This window comes from Emydura macquarii, unplaced genomic scaffold (assembly GCF_026122565.2).
Source record: "Emydura macquarii macquarii isolate MOO-44397 ecotype Brisbane River unplaced genomic scaffold, CSIRO-AGI_Emac_v2 contig_1146, whole genome shotgun sequence".
Classification (NCBI taxonomy): Eukaryota; Metazoa; Chordata; order Testudines; family Chelidae; genus Emydura; species Emydura macquarii.
In genome coordinates this window covers 19,054,118-19,067,500 of record NW_027131283.1, presented here as the reverse complement: position 1 = coordinate 19,067,500, position 13,383 = coordinate 19,054,118, and the positions used below count along the sequence as shown (strand labels likewise).

General features: G+C 40.3%; 1 protein-coding gene across 1 annotated transcript in view; it reads left to right on the top strand.

The window, feature by feature from the left end:
* The window catches only part of ECHDC1 (ethylmalonyl-CoA decarboxylase 1), a 37,679-nt gene extending 24,578 nt beyond the window's left edge, over positions 1–13,101 (top strand). The window contains exon 6 of the mRNA XM_067546791.1: positions 11,936–13,101. Within this exon, the coding sequence (XP_067402892.1) occupies positions 11,936–12,341 (406 nt within the window). The 3' untranslated portion in view covers positions 12,342–13,101. The remainder of the gene's footprint in view (positions 1–11,935) is intronic.
* Positions 13,102–13,383: the final 282 nt, after the last annotated feature.

Genomic DNA, 13,383 nt, shown 5'->3' with positions numbered 1-13,383 from the left:
GGGGAAAGAACAAGACCACCAGTGAAGCCAAGCCAAGCACCTGCCCTTCATTCCCCTCTTCATTCACTGGACAGGATTAGATATCTATGAACAAGATGCTACCTCAGTATTATGCAAACCACAACACAAATAAATTAAACTAAACTGGTCTTCATTTTGGGGTAAAAAGAGCTCAGCCTTTAGTGCTTCTTTCTCCACATGATCTTTCTCATAGGCCCTCTGGGGTGTGATTTATGTCTTCTTGTTACTCAGTGAATATCTTAAGCTATGCCCTTGCAGTGACTTCAACCATTAATTCTCTACAATACAGAAGGGTTAGTTTTAACTTCCCCTTCCTGATTTGTAAGTGTGATGAGAGCCACGTAGCATATCACCATACGTCCCTGCCTAGCAGCTGTATATCTGTACTCTTTAAATGGCTTACAAGCCTGCTTGCTGAGGAATCCAGTTGTCATAAATAAAAGGAATTTGCTAACTCCCCTTTTATTTTTAATGTTATAGGAAAGGTTACATCCAGGGTTGTTTTTTAACCTCTTGTTTCCTGGACTGTCCTATTGGGGAGTTGCATACAGTTTTTGGTGCATCAGTATTGGAAAGATGCCAGCAATCTGGAATTCAGGGGGTAGCAAATGAGGTTCCAGTCCTCCAAGCTGCACAGGGGTCTGTCAGCATGAAGCAGTCTGCGGGAGCAGGGCTTTAATTATTAAGAGGCTGAAAGCAGACTGAGGGACTAAAATAACTGTATATATCTCATTAAGTTAAATGATTATGTTTAACAGAGTGTGTGAAAACAGTCTACTGGCACAAGGGGCAAAGAGATAACACGGGTGACTCCTTCTGTGTGCATCTAAAAGAAAAAAGACATACATGCCTAAAAGGAAGGACTTAGGACAATCCAGAGAGGCACTTATAAGCAAAGGTAATGGTGTGAAAATGAGCAAAGGAAAATATGTGCTGGATATCAGAAAGCACCTCCTGGCAATCAGTTCTATGAGAATTTAGAATAGCTTCCCAGAGGAAGAGGTGAAAGCCATTTCACTTAAGCCACTTGAATTAGACTAGGCCATGTCTTTGTATGTGTCTATAGCTTTTAGAAAAATGAGACCCCAATCCTGAAAAAGGTCCTGTGGGTTCTACTGTAACATTTCAAAAAAATACCATATTTGACATATTTAGCATTCATAGGAGCATAGACTTCAGAGGACCTAAGATAAGTTTTTTTCCCTTATATCAATGGGTCTATAAATGTACCCGCTCTAAGTATCTTTAACCAAGGAATTTGGCACTCTGAATAATATGTAATATAAATAAGTCCCATCTGGCAGTATAGAATGCATCTTTTGGCTTCCTAAAAACAATTTAATGTTCACTAGTCTTATTGCAGCAGTGCCGATTTGACATACTGTACAATTACAATCACTGTCACGTAGCTTCTGTTTGTGTGAAGCAGGCAGCTGCAATTCCTTTCATATTCTGCCACAATTCTCCTAATAGCTGTAGCTGTGGATGTATCTTCCATCACTTTCCAACATCCCAGTCCAGTACAATTAAATAACAGCAATGCAGGAGCACCAGGTGGGATCTTAATTAGTAACAAAGGTAAGACCTTGATTGAGGGAGGGGTAAAGAGAGAGATAATTTACTGCAGATACTCATCTGGAGTTCTCTCATGGGAAGAAAATCTAAGGAAAAAAGAAGTGCAGGAGGGTTGGCAGTTTCTTTAGAAGGCAGTATTAAAGGCACAACTGCAAACTATCCCCATGTGAAGGTAAGATGGGAAGAACAGTAAGAGGCCAATATGGCTCCCTCAAGAGCTCTCAAAAAAGGGAAACCAAGAACAAATTGCTGAGGACGAGTATAAAAGAATAGCATAAGCATGTAGGGACAAAATCAGAAAGGCTCAGGGACAAAATGAGTTACACCTAGCAAGAGACATAAGAGGTTTTTTAAAAAATATGTTAGGTGCAAGAGAAAGACGAAGAAAAGTGTAGACTCTTTACTTAGAGGGGAAGGAGAGTTAATAACATGACATCAAGAAAGCTGAGGTGTTTAATACCTATTTTGCTTCAGCCTTCACAAAAAAAGGTTAAGACTGATCAAATACTCAACACAATTAATTGTAACAACAAGGGGTAAGAACGTAAGCCACAATAGGGAAAGAACACGTTAAAAGAATATTCATATAAGTTAGTTGTATTCGGGTCTTCCCAATTTGAATACAGCTAACTTATATAAATATATTGAGTATCAAGCTATATCACTTCTACTGCTTCCCCCCTATGCCGTGTCTGTAGAGACTTAAGCATGTGCGTACTTGGAGCACTATTCATAAAATAAAGTACAAATGTAAATCTTTGCAGGATTGGGGCCCTTGAAAGCTAAAGATCTAGGATTATGACAAGATGCATCAGATAGATAAACAGACAAAATGGAGGCAGAGTGAGGCACAAGCTAATAGTAAAAACACAATGATTTACACAGTTTAGTAGTTCCCAGGAACATAATAGTTGCCTTGGGCAACACCAGAGAGTAGCACCTAGTGTCTGACTTTCATTGACTTCAATGGGAGTTAGGAGTCTAACCTGCTGAGGAACCTTTGAAAATCCCACTAGCCATTTACCTGCATCCTTAGGCACTCAGATACCTTTGGAAATCTAGCCCTAAATCACTTTTGAAAATGGGCTCCTATGTCACTTAGGTACTTTTGAAATTGCATGTATATGATGTTTTTTATTCCTGTATTTCTTGTCAAATATGTACTTTAAATTATTATTTTTATGCGATAAAATGTATACCATAAAACATAATTCTTGCTCCTAAGAAAGCTATAAAGACATGAGTATTCTAAAGTAAGCTTTTCCAAAAGTAGGTTTCATAATGTTAGAACACACTAAATTAGCTTCTTTGGAAACTTTTTGCCTTGTGTAAGGATTTCAGCTTGTATTTTTATCAGAATCTGTGTTTAGGTAAACAAGATGCTTTTTATTTGAAATAAAATTGCCTCACTGCACATTAGCTCTTTTCACAAGGCAGAACCTGACATGAATTTAACAAAGGGCATTCGCATATTCATGAGCTTTTCTTGGGAAGTCCAGGCTGACAAAGTACTTTTAACCAGATGTAATGCAGTACATTTCCTGGGGGCCAAAAATATCCAGAAAGTCAGCGAACATTCTCAGGAAAAGAAATGTTGGTTTAATCTAGGCATGGGCTCTGGTAGCTTCAGGTTTTTGTTTAATATTCCATAGGTCATCTGATTTATTTTAACCATGTACATATTCCTAAAAAGTCAATGCACAATTTTAAAATTTCACTGAACATCCATGCATCACAGCACATTTTTTAAAACCCTGGGAGATTTGTTAGTACAATTTTCTAACAAATTTTCAAAGAGCCAGTTTATAACCTTTAGACGTTTCAGATTCTTCAGAGTTCAAGGAAGCATTTCTCTTAATATGCTGTTCTTTTCCTAGGTCTGGTACGTTTGACAACTGCTTAAATAATCACAGCAGTGTTAAGAGTGGGACTTTTTTTTTTCTGAACTACCAGTGTTTGTTTAATTTTGTTGTAAACTGGTGAAATGCCCATTTTATGTTTGGAACAGTTTATAAACACATTGTTATAGTTTAAATATACTCCCTTCACAGAATTTGGCTCTAATGGAGACTTAAATAACAACAAAATGTAAACTTCACTCTAAATTTTCTTTCCAAGCTTGGTTGTTCCTAGGGTTTTACCTTAGTACTAGTTCCTTTTGCCTCAGAAAGGGAGTCATGGTTGGAGCTAATGAGATCCACTTGGAAGCATGAATCAGTTGTATTTATTTTGCATTGGGTTTTTTTTATAGTTTCTATCACCAGAATTTAGGGTAGCTCATCAGAGAAGACTTGTGTGCCTATGCTGGATCCTACAACCTGTCACTTGGTTACACTGATCGTAAGGAATAAACAAACATTTTGGTTTTGTCTTTGTTGCCAAAAATGGTTGGGGGGAGGGAGGGTGTTTACAGTGAGATAACTTACACTTGTAGCTGGGCCAGGTCAACATTATCCTCCCACACCTGCAGCTGGCCTTACCAAGATACATTGCAGTAAAAACTAGAGCCTTGTCTCCACTAGGATTTTACAGCAAGACAGCTAGTGCATGTAGTATACAATTAAGCAACTACTGTGGACTTGTCTACACTACAGAGCCTTTGCTAGTATAGGTATGCCAGCAGAGGCCCTTAGTGGAGACGCAGCATAAGCCAACAGAAGGAATTCTTCTGCCAGCCTAGCTAAACCACCTCCCTGAACTACCCTAGCTAAACCAACAGAAGCAGTCCTCTGTTAGCATAGTTGTGTCTACACGGGGTTTTGCCAGCATAGGGATCAGCTGGGGGTGTGATTTTTTTTTTTTCACACTCCTAGCTGACATAACTATGCCAGCAAAACTTGGTAGTGTAGACAAAGCTAAAGTTCCAGAGGCTGTGCATTTCAACAGCAATTGAATTGATCCCATATTTATCTAACACAGGTATTGTCAGGATTATTTAGTTAATATGTTATAGTGTTTTTAAGATCCTTGAATGAAGAGTGCTACAGGAGTGTAATGTAATATAAACAGAGAGCAGTGCAAATCTCATAACTTGTGGGTGTCTCATCAAACCCATGAATTTCTACATCTCATCAGTTGAGGCGTGAAGTGATCTTTGAATTTTGACCTTTCAGAGCCACTCCCTGATAAAGGCTAAAAATTGCACTGTAGATGTTCAGGCTTAGGCTGGAGCCCAGGTCTGAGGCCTATTCCCCTCTCAGGGTTTCAGAGCCCGGGCTGCAGCCTGAGCCCAAACATCTACACTGTCATTTTAGCCCCGCGAGCCTGAGTCAGCTGACTTGAGCCATTCGCGGCTGTGCTGTGGGTCTGTTGTTATAGTGTAGACAAACACTAATTCCACTGCATGATTCTGGGACTTGAGTTATGCTCTGATGGATTATATTGCATCCTTCAGTGGAATTATAGTTTAATAATTCCTACCTGTTGTTTATTCTCTCTATTCTAAAAGCATTTTTATAGATACTGGGCTTTATAGAGTTCATCATTATCTCCTCCATTTGTGAATGGTCATTAATTTAACTTCTCTCCTCCTTTGTAGATGTGCCCAGTATTTCTCTTTGATATCTCTCTGATACTGTATTGATGAAAGCTCATTTTATTCTGCTTAACCTCTGTAGTTAGTTTTAACTAAATCTGCTGTTTTGGTCCCTTAATTCTTCCCATGCAAACTGAAACTGACTGTCATCTTACTTAGTTTCCTTCACACTTCTTTCATTCCAAGTACAGGAAACACCTGCATATGTTTCCCAATATTCAGCTTCATTTATCCCCTTTTTTAAAATTTAACTTTATATAGCTTGCTTCCCCTCTCGCTCTGGCTTCCCTGAAGCAACAGGTAAGAAAACCTGAGAGGTGAAGAAATATAAAAAGACCCAGACCTGGTATGTGAGGAAGGAATGAAATTTCATCAGTTAACTTTTGTGAAATTCTGATGCGGTAAGATATTAGAAGCACGGTCTTTCCAAGATGTGGACAATGAAACCTCAGCAGTAGGAGTGTCTTCATGGGGTCCCTTCTCCCCCTTATTGTTTAGCCCTTTTTTGCTACCCTTGTCCCCTAGATTATTACTATTGGCAACAGCTCCTTTTCCTCTGGTATTACCCTAACACTCTCTAAAATCTGCAACTATCTGGACCCTGATTAATTACCCTCCTTTGGTTTTGTCTAACTACTACTTCATCTTTAACCTTTCCTTTTCTCAGAGAAGTGCTTTTATGCTGGCAGTGCTCAGTACACCTGTCCTTCAACACATTTTAAATGAATTCTCCCTCACAATGTCTTTGCCGGTCTTGTCTGAGTGCATGCATGGATTCACCTTTGCTTCCTTCAGCAAAATGTCTCAAAGACTGGACAAGAGAGTGCATTCTCAGGCACAACTCCATCTCTTCTTTACCTACAGAGGCCAAAACACTGGACGATTTTGTGACTCTCACGCTTCCTGTAATCTTCTTTGTCTGAAAATCTGCCTATGACTGCCTTTGCCATGTTGGTTGTGTATACCATTGCCTCTGGTCCATCTTTGCTGAAATCCTCCATCTATGCCTTCAGCTCTTCTTACTTCAGTTACTGTAATTCCTTTCTCTACTCTCCCACAAACCCTAAGTCTCCAGAATTCAGAATGTGCTGGATGCAGCCGTCTGCCTTTTCACCTGTTCAAAGACATGTGATCATATCACCCTCAAATACAATCAACTTTATGAGTTACATTTTAGGAGAATTGTCTTCTAAATAATCCTTATTGTTAAACTATCTGTGAACTTGTTTGTGGCTGCCTCATCATGGACTTGGACTCTGCTCACCTCTGAAAATGTCGCTCAGGCAGTGGGCGGCAGACCCATCCTGGCTTACAGACAGCCCCCCAACCTGAAGCAAATACTCACCAGCAACCATACACCCTACAAAAAATCCAATCCAGGAACCTATCCCTGCAACAAACCCCGTTGCCAGCTCTGCCCACACATCAACTCTAGTGACAGCATCACTGGTCCTAACCACATCAATCACACCATAAGGGGCTCATTCACCTGCACGCCCACTAATGTTATATATGCCATCTTGTGCCAGCAATGCCCCTCTGCCATGTACATTGGCCAAACTGGACTATTGCTACGCAAAAGGATAAATGGGCACAAATCAGACATAAAAAATAATAACATCCATAAACCAGTCGGAGAACACTTCAATCTCCCAGAGAACTCTGTTGCTGACCTGAAAGTTGCTGTACTTCTCCAAAAAAAAGTTCAAAAACAGACTTGAAAGAGAAAGTGCTGAGTTAGAAATGATCTGCAAACTTGACACATTCAAACTGGGTTTAAACAGGGATTTGGAATGGCTATCTCATTACAAGAAGTAATTTGCTCTGATGACCCATTCTCACCTCCTACTCAATGGTTGTCATCAAGTCTCAAGTACCTGGCTTCCCCATTGTTATCTATGGATATGTAAATGTTGGATATGTAAATGTTGCCTTCTATATATTTTCTATGTTTCGTATTTTGCTGTATCATTTCTACCAACTGCATCTGAGGAAGTGAGCTGAGGCTCATGAAAGCTTATGCCTACTGAAATTAAAATTGTTAGTCTTTAAAATGCTACAGAACTCAAGTTGTTTTGCTGTATACAGACTAACACGGCTACCCCTCTGGAACTCTGAAGATTGGGCATCTTTTATTGTGTGTGACATTGAGACTGTGGCACTAATTCTATGTTTAAAAATTTTGTCCCTGATTCTTATTAATCTTCACATTCCATATTAGAGTCTGACTGGGGGCTAGGGGAGAGAAGCAAGTCCATTGCTTATTTCAACTTTAAACTTCAATTGTTGTTTGGGGCTTTAAACAAAAAGTATTATGGATTAATTCAATAACTGGAAGCGTTCCAAATAATTTGTACGACCATAGGAGAGGGATTGTAAGAAAAGTTAACTTAAATTGTGATTGTTCATGTTGGCATTAAGCCTCAAACTTTGACCCAGATGTTTAGAAGTGCCCAAAACGTTCTGTGCTTAGGGTTGTCAGGTGGGACTTCTTTTTTATTTGGTTTTGGATATCATTTTAACTTATTGAACTCTTGATAAAATAGGCTATTATTTTAATTACTGAAAGGATTTATGAGGACTATATAATCCTCTTGGTATATTAAAATAGTAGCTGAGACCTAGCCCTTTCTTTCAAGGCTCTGTAGTAGAGATTCTAAATTTCAGCTGCTCACCTTTGTGAGTTGTATATTGCAAGCAGGAGAGAACCTGACTTTGCAGACTCTTCTGTTCCCGGACCCAAAATTTGGGATTGCAGAACTGCTTGTGGAACTTGCAGCCAAAAATATCTGTGGGGGAGGTAGGTTCATTAAAGGCTTTTTAAAAATATATATATCTTTGTAAATTAAACTTTTGGCATAGTTTAATTTAGAGTGGTTACTGTGACCCGTATGTGCCTAGGGAAGCCACCTGAGAATGCCGAGGTCAGGGCAGGCTGTAGAAGGAGAGCAGATGCTCCCAGCACTGGTGGGTGACACTGAAGTCAGACTTCCCAACCAGCCACAAACAGTGCTTTTGATTCCCCACACTGGTTATCAAGAAGCCAAAACAAAAATACACACAGCCCCCTTTACTGTATTTCAATCTCTGGCTCCCAATCAGCCACTAGGTCTTGTAAAGAGACCAGTTATTTAAATTCTATGCTCTTTACCAAAAAGGTTTCTCCTGACCCCAAAGGGTCAGCCACAGTACCAGATCAATATAAGTTTGGATCTTACCCAAAATACCATGCTGCCAGCCAATCCTTTAGTAACTAAAACTGGGCCCATTGTACCTGTGAATTTCCTTAATGGGCCATTAAGCAGGCTAGTGCTGCAGCCATCCTGTCTCAGGTGTCGCCCAGACACAGCACAATTTGAAATACAGATATATCAAACATACCCATAACTTCTATTACACATATAACACATGAACATAAATATCATCATCTTACTTAGCACATTACAGCCTTTCTAATGGTACCTGACATGGCATATCTCACATGAATTATTATGATTTTGACATATTGATGTTAAATAATATAATAAATGAGCCGTCCCTCCAATCCAGCCAGCGTGACACCCCCAACACGAGATTGGTGTAAAAGGGTGTAATCAGAGCTCCTGAATACACCTCAAGGGCCCCCCTAATCCAGCCAGTGTCACAGTTACCATTTTCTGCCAAATCAATATTTGTGACCAGAAGATTTTCAAGGACAGTGGGTTTTTAAAAAAAAAAACAAAAAAACCAGCCATCTCCTTGGATAATCAGCAAAACCCTGTAGCAGAAACCTTTGGTATATCAACATTACAGTATTTTCACAGTAGAATTCACACTTTGTGTTGCAAGTAAAATAGATCTGCTTTGCTTCCTGTCATCCCCAGTGGTGAAGCAGTAATTGTTGTAATGCATAATTGCCTTATTCCTTCTCTGCATTGAGCAGAAACACAAAGGATTCTCCATAAGACGGAAGAGGTAGGGGGTTTATTCATACAGTTGGGTATTTGTGGAAAGAGCTGGGAAGTCACAGCTGTTAGATATCCAGAGTATTGTTATAGTTTGAAAACCTGCTAAATGTTAATATCTGGAAGCTGTTGATGGGGCCCATAATTTGAATGTATAATCAGGGTTTTGTATCCCTTTAGAAACCTATCTAATAATTCAATTAAAACTGAAAAGCAGGTGAAACTGTGACTCGTTTTCTTTAGGATGAATCTCATGTGGTTATCTGTTGTGAGAAGAAGGGTCAATCTTGATAGATTAAGTGTTGTGAAATCAAATTTCAGCAAAATCTCTGGCTGTTTTGTCTAGGTAATCTCTTTACAGAATACGAGGATAATGAACAGATAGTATAGAGTGAAGCAACTGAAGGAACACTACAACATGCAGGTGTAGAAGAAATAATTAGTCCCAATTTGCTTTTTAAAGGACACTCTCTTACCCTAGAGGGTTGAATTCTAGCAGCATCTCGACCTCTGTCATGAAAATCAAAGTGAAGATTGCAAGCTGCTGATCAAATGCTTTGCTGACTAGCTGAATTATTTCAGTGCAGTAATGCATATTTCTACTATGCAACATACTTTCTGCTGTACACTGCTGCTTCAAAATTGATCAAAGGCTGCAGAAATAACTGGATTATAAATTTCCTGTTCTGAGGTAAAATGTCATATAAAACATTCTAGGTAATGTAACCACAGAGGGTTTTTTAATTGTTTTTGTAAGTAAATGGCCCCAATATAGCATTCCCTGGGCCCGCTATATGACAAGGGAAGCATTACCAGTAAGACCAGCGTTCTAATGGCAGAGTATCGTGATGTGATGAAGAGGAATCAGATTTAGTCCTTAGCTGCACTACTCCCGTTTTGGACTGGCAAGGGCTGGGAATGCTCCAGAAAAAATACACTCAATTTATGGCAAAAGAAATACCTCACATAGCTCTTGAATAATCCCAAACCACTTGGCCAGTGCTCAGAGCAGCATAAATGGGTTACAGAGTGACTCCTCAGCAAGAAATAGTGTCATTGCTGTAGAGGCCAGGGCTGACTTTATGTGATAGTTCTCAACTCCAGCCCTCTTCTCTCCTGTGAGTGTGACATGTGCACCTGCAGCAAGGAAGATAGGTTGACTCCAATAAGGGCTTCTTTTCACAGGGATGCTGTTGTGAAATAAGATAGGTTGTGGATTTCAAGCACAATAGCTATTCCTCACTAGCTTTCCATGTGGCCACTCTTATTCTGCATCATTAAGCACCTTTTTGCTTTAGTTTAATTCACTTCCAAAGTGGATTAATCTTTGTGGTTATCACCTGCTGTCAGGGCTGACTCTGGTATCTCCCTTAAATCTTGTTGGCTCCAATTCAGGTGAAAGCACCTTGGGACAATGGGATGGCTGAAACATAAGGAAAGCAGACCAGCCAAGTTTCTCTGCAGAGCTGGGATTTGGAAAGGGGAAAATCTTCAAACGAGAACAAAGTAGTCAGGGGTTAACACTGGTTCTTAAAAGCCACAGAATCTGTGGCTTGGTCAACACTACATACTTGCTTTGGTATAACTACCTCACTCAGGGGTGTTGAAAAATCCACACCCCTGAGTGATGTAGTTCTACCAACTTTAACCTCCTTGCGTAGATAATGCTATGTCAGTGGGAGAGCTTCTCCCACCAAAGTAGCTACCGCCTCTCGTGGAGGTGGAGTTATTAAACCGACAGGAGAGCTCTGTCCCATCGGCTTAGAGCGTCTTCACCAGACATGCTACAGCCATTCAGCTGCATTAGTGCTGCTGCACCAATTTAAATTTGTAATGTAGACCTGACCTGAGATACTCAGAGGGGCTCACAGAAACACAGGCAGCTTGGCAGGAAAGAGAAAGAGAGGGGCATTCTTTTGTAGCAGAGGAGTTTTTTTATCTGTGGGGCCAGCTGAGGAGGAAGGAAACTGGCTGCAGAGCAGGGGGAAAGACTCCATGATTCAGAGGAGAAGCTATGAGCAGGAGCCGGGAATCCTGCTCCTTAGAGGATGCTGAGCTAAGCCCAAAGAATGCCGAAGAGGGATGAGGAAACTGGAGCAGGGAAATGTGTCCAGATGTTTCATTGTTTTGTTTAGATCAGAATATTTCTTGTGCTCGCTATAGTAAAGATTGTTTGGTATTTGGAACTCTTACAGAGCCCATGTCTATTTGCTTCAACTGTCATGTGTCCCTAAAAAAGTGACTTATAAAACCGGAGTGCCCACAAGGTTGGAGCTCTGGGAAAGAGTTGAACTAAAGCTACTGGGCAGGCTGGGTGGTCAGCACTGGCCCTGAGGCCTTTGGCAACTGGGCCAGGTGGTCCCATTTCCATGAAAGGGTAACAGTGAGCTTGTGATCAGGAAGTGTGCCAGAGAGGCCAAGAAAAGGGATGGTGCTGCAGCCTAGTTAGATGATGGGAAGCATAACAGCACACAGACCTGGTATGGTGGGACCCAATCACAGCCGTATGGTGAGTGTCCAGCAAAGGGAATTTTACCAGGGCTGTGCGACTGCAGCCGAAGTATACAGAATCTGATTTCCAACTTTCAGAGGCGCTGAGTGCTCACAACTTGAGCTGAAGTCAGTGGGAACTGTAAAAGTACCACAGGTCTGAAAATCAAGCCCATGATGCTTAGATAGGAACCTGTCTGGTCTTAGGTGATTCCAGATACAAGATGCTGAAGTGGCTGTATCTGTAATTTGCATGCTATCCAGTTGTGCTTTACTTTTGGAATAAAAACCAGTAAACATTGCTGGGTTCTGATGTGGTTCATATAAACCATATGTAGAGATTAACACAATATTTTTGTCTCACTGACAGGTTAATGACTCCAGGAAGCGAGATCAGATTTGTCCACAAGCAAATGGGTTTAGTACCAGGCTGGGGTGGAGCTGCCAGGCTAGTACAAATCATTGGCAGTGGCCCTGCCCTTAAGCTGCTAAGCGGCGCTCTCAAAGTGGATCCTGAGAGAGCTGTACATCTCGGGTTGGCTGAGGAGATTTTGCCATCTTCGGATGAAACCAGATCATTAGAAGAAGCTCAAGCATGGCTAAATCAATATACAAAGGGTCCATCTGAAGTGATTCGGGCCGTGAAAAAGGTGGTCACAGCAGGAAGAGAATTACAACTAGAAGCTGCTTTAAGGGCAGAGAAGGACATTTTTGGAACCGTTTGGGGAGGGGCTGCCAATTTGCAGGCCTTGGCTCAAAGCACAAAACACAAATGATTAACTGTCAATGCAAGAAAAATGTTGTTTTTGATCTTTTGCAAACAAAGCCTCCACTAAAGCAGGTATGTGTTTGAACCATTTAAGAATTTGTTCATTTAAACTGGCACTACCATTCCTAGCTTTCAGATCATGGAATCGTATTTGGTGTGCTACCACAGAGAGAAATCACCAGCAGATCCTTTGCTGTTCTAATCACAGATAGAATGGAGATTAGTGGAATTAGTATTTAAAGGTAAATACTGTGCTGGGAATTGAACTATTACTCTCCCAGAACAGGATTGAAGATTATATTCTTGTTCTGTTTTGAATTATTATGGAAATGTGTCGCTTGTGAAAGACGCTAGGTTGACTGTGCTAAAAATAAAGCCTATTCATCAACCAAACCAGTGCATCCCAGGCAGGAATGTACACTTCCCCACAGCTTTGCTGCCAGTGTGCCTCAAATCAATTTTTGTGGGACCACCACTACGGTGACAGGGTGGCTTGTTTTCCATCTTCAATCAGTTCTTGGCCTCTGTGCTGTGAATATAAATAAGGACACTCATTGTAGTGATGGTTTTTAGAAGTGAAGGACTCCCTTAGCACAAATAACTTAAAATAAGACAGCAATTGTTGCTTTCTGTTGGCATTCTTTGGAATTCTAGCATTTGCTTATCACTTGTTAAGAATTGTTTGTTAACTTGCCCCTGTATATGATAACATTTTTGTGATTAATTTTTCATGAATTTTCATAAATAAATAATAAAACATTTCAAACTGTAAATGACTTAGATTTACCAAATACTGCACGTTTCATAGAATCTCCTGTAAAATTATGCAGTTACACAACTTTACAAAGCTTCAAGACCAGACAATACAAAATTAGACCATGTTACATAGACATAACATCTTAGGGTGGAGGTAATAATAATAACAAATTAATAATAAACACATGCAAATAGGAAAAAAAGGAGGGAGGAATGGGGAAGTGGAAAGTGAGAGGGAAACAGTGGAAACGTCAGGTGGAATGGAAGCCTGGCATTATTTGAACTGTCTCAAT